At 35.4% G+C, this 3822-nt stretch overlaps 1 protein-coding gene across 1 annotated transcript; it reads right to left on the reverse strand.

Annotated features, from left to right (window-relative positions):
• Window positions 1-2470: 2470 nt before the first annotated feature.
• On the reverse strand, window positions 2471-3202 carry LOC129319766 (transcription factor HEC3-like). The gene has a single exon (XM_054964836.1). The coding sequence runs from the start codon at window positions 3200-3202 to the stop codon at window positions 2471-2473; it is 732 nt and encodes a 243-aa protein (XP_054820811.1).
• Between the last annotated feature and the right edge of the window lie 620 nt (window positions 3203-3822).

Raw genomic sequence — 3822 nt, forward strand, 5'->3', positions numbered from 1 at the left:
ATTTTTAGGAGCGCTCTATTAACATAAAGAAGCACTCTTTTTTTGAGTACTCTCGTATGCTTATATGCTTATCTATTAAGAGTTTTTTTTTCTCAATATATATGAGAGTGCTTTTATAAAAGGTTTATGTAAACCATTTTTGCGAGAATGTTTCAAAAGAGCTGTTGAAACCAACACACACGAAGGCAAAAAATAAACCCTTTTTATAGTAGAATATATATTGAACCAAAACCCCTAATATGTACACCTAATATATATAAAAAAGAAATTTTTCCATTTTATCTTTAATATTTATTAACCTATATATTTGTATGAATGTATCTCTTTCATTGCTAATTGGGACTAGAAGGTAAAATATATACATATATATATATATATATATATTCATGAAAATGAGGACTTTATTAGTGTGTATTTTTCTTTTTTTAAAAACTGTTTATATTTTGAATTGGAGAGAATATTATACAAATATATGGAGTTAGAGAGTTATTTGATGATGAATCTATATAATTCTATATTGCAGAAATATAATATTTGTTAATCATTTAATCCATGCCCACTAGCATGTACTTCCTCTATCTTTATATATAAGAGGTCATTTAGAATTTTTTTATTTCTAAATATAAAAAGTTATTAGCATATTTTAATAAATGAACTATTATACTCTTATTAAATTAAAAATAGAAAAAGATAAGTACTCTCATTAATTTACTTTAAAAAAAGACATTCATTTTTTATTTATAATAATTAGGGGCAAAATTAAAATATTAATGTACTTTTAATTAAATAATTAACTTTTATTGATTTGTATAATTAAATTAAAAATATTTTATATGTATATGGGGACACAGGGAGTAGTTAGGAATCCAATTATCCACTATAGTCATGTGATTAAATTCTAAATTTTCTTCTAATCAAACTGATTAATTTTCGAAGACCATAGACCTATGGGGCTTTTTATATTTAAGTGCTCGAGCTTCCAATTAACTACAGATCGGAAGTGATCGTTTGTGGATGATGGAGTCGCTCATTTAACCCATATAACACACGTGCCCTTATAAATATAACATAATTACATACAATCTTCTAATTAATGCCTATCCAAAGAGACCATAAAGAGATTACACAGAGTTCGAACTAATTTGTCGTGTAGTGTGTGCGTGATTTCAGCAAATATATGTTAGCGCACACAGATAAAATTAGGCAGTGATATGAAAAGCTTTTGATATTTAGGAAGCCTTAGTTAAACATTTTTAATGTTGATTTTCTTCCAATATTCTAATAAAATTTCTTATAACTATGCCATATATATAATTTTGAAAACTGAGTAATTGAAAACCTTGATCCCTCTCAACAATCAAACTACATATACGGATCAAATTAAAATTGCAAATGATAAATTAAAATCTTAATATAAAGTAGTTTATTCGCAATTTTAATTTATGAACTTTTCATGCATGAACTCAAACAAACTGAATCCCGATCATAGCAATAAAATTCACTTGCATAATATAAAACCTCAGCATCTCAAGAGTGAGTGGAATAATTAATAGAATATATGTAAATATATGAAGTTATATACGAGTAAGTTAATACAGACATGTATTAGTATAGGCATGCAAACCATATTGTAAGTTTAGCTAGAATCCTAACGCCCCTATTCGGTCAGAGAAAAAGGGAACAGCTAGCTGGGTAATATCAAGATTAGTTTCACCAAAGGTGGCAAACCATAAATATAACTAGGAGCTTTAACTTTTCCTTCAGTTAGCTTTTCTGCAGTTATTTGTAACTGTAGCAACAGTATGAGGGATTTCTTCAGCTTTAAGTTACTTTTGTCAAGTTATAGGCCTAGTTTTTCACTTTGGCCCTCTTTAGCGCTTTCTTCCGCACCATTACTAGAAATTATAATAAACAACACTCAAATCAAAAAACATAATTCAAGTCCATTTCAAAAACACACATTCCTCTTCTATGTGTAATCCTTGTTTAGAGCCCCGTACTTCTGCTTATCCACATATGTATATGTATATATCCTGCACACATATATGCCAACAAGCGCAGAAGGGTGGGGGATCACATCAATTGCATTTATTCATTAATAGCTTCTGATGATCACGTCACAAAGTTTATAATTTTTGTCCAGAGAAAGAGATCGGCCAAACAAACTTTCTGGCCAGCTACCAAACCGCATAGAAATGATTCCAATCTTAACATTATATATATCACTGCACGTAATCGATACAAACCATGCCATTATGATTATTCTACGCTACAAGGCCTCTTCAGTCAACAATATACATCATAACAAACCTCTTCTCCCATCAAACTTGATCATCCCTTTTTTCCAAATTATTAGTCCACCTCCTTTCAAACTCCAAATTATTTTTCTTCTCACTCACAAATCATCACACATAACTAATTAAGTATGCACACAATCCACTGTATATATAATAATTAGCCAATAATTACCTCATGACTCATGACTATAGCCTGAGCGGAGTCCAAGTCTGACGGGCAAGCCCATTGCAGCCGCGGAGGAGGAGGCGGTGGTGGTGGTGGGGCAGTGTAGTAAAGAAGGTGGTGCAAAAGGCCAGTGATCGCTTTGAATATTAGAACTAGCAGTATTGTTAACCCCAACAATGGCAAAAGTAGTGCTCGTGGCGCATTGTGGTGAGGGTGAGGGTTGAGATTGGAGCAACCTGATTTGTCGCTTCAAGAACTTGACATAGCGAATGGCTTCGTCGAGCATGGAGGCAGTGTCCATCTTGGTGCCCCCAGGGACGAGTCTCTGGAGGATTCGGATTTTCTCGCTGATCCTCTCTCTCCTGTGCCTCGCGGCCACGCTTTGCGGATCGTCGCTGATTCTGACGTTTCGCCTCTTTGGCTTTCGGATGGTGGCTGGGTCTATGTCCACTGGCTGCATAGCAGCGATCCTGTACAGCATCTCCTTCACTGCTCCCAGCTCTTCTCCTCCTCCTTCTCCATCTTCTTCTTCTTCTTCCAGCACGACGTTGTTCGGAAACCCTGAAGAGGGGATTGTGGGGGACGAAGAAGACGGTATTATGTGATGAAGGTAGTTAGGCCAAGATGAACACATAGGGATTTGATGATGGAGACTTTGATGATCCATTTCCATCGTGTCCAGATTCCAAGTGGAGTTGTTAACACCTGTGAATATTGTAGGGTTTTGGTTGACATCCATGAGACGAGAAGGAGATATAATATTGAATATTGAATTTGGTTATGTTTGGGACTGGAAACAACACACCACTAACTGCAATTATATATATTCATGTAGAAAAATGGTGATGAAGAAGGGAAAAGGGGTCGCTAGCAAGACTTGAGGATTTCGATCTCCTTCTCTCAATGAAATACTCTATGGGTTTGATGGTTGAAAAGAAAGCTATGGCTAGCTGGCTGACCAAAGGGGCCCGGCCAGAGAAAAGAGAGAGTGAGAGACTGAAGCATTCGGATTTCAGAGGGGCTGCTTTTCACTGGAAGGCGAATGACTGCAAAAAGCATAATATAGATTAATTAATGGGTTAAAAGAAAAAGGGTGCGTAGCAAGGGGATTGAATGGGTTTCAATATTTACCTAGCTGGTGGGTCTGCATAATGTCTTAATGATGGATCAAGGGTTAAGGAAAAAGTAGTCTATGTAGGTACGAGGTGTGAGAATTGCACCGATGGGGGAAGACTGGAGGAGCTATAGTCACACTCCAACACTTAATTTCTCTCTCCAACTTGTTTTTTTGTGCACTGAAATCATCGGGCTGCTTCTGCGTTAACATTTATGTTTGCATCCTCTACTTTCTTGCCATCA

This window comes from Prosopis cineraria, unplaced genomic scaffold (assembly GCF_029017545.1).
Source record: "Prosopis cineraria cultivar Desert tree isolate PC_DT_omini unplaced genomic scaffold, ASM2901754v1 PC9, whole genome shotgun sequence".
In the NCBI taxonomy this organism is placed as follows: domain Eukaryota; kingdom Viridiplantae; phylum Streptophyta; class Magnoliopsida; order Fabales; family Fabaceae; genus Prosopis; species Prosopis cineraria.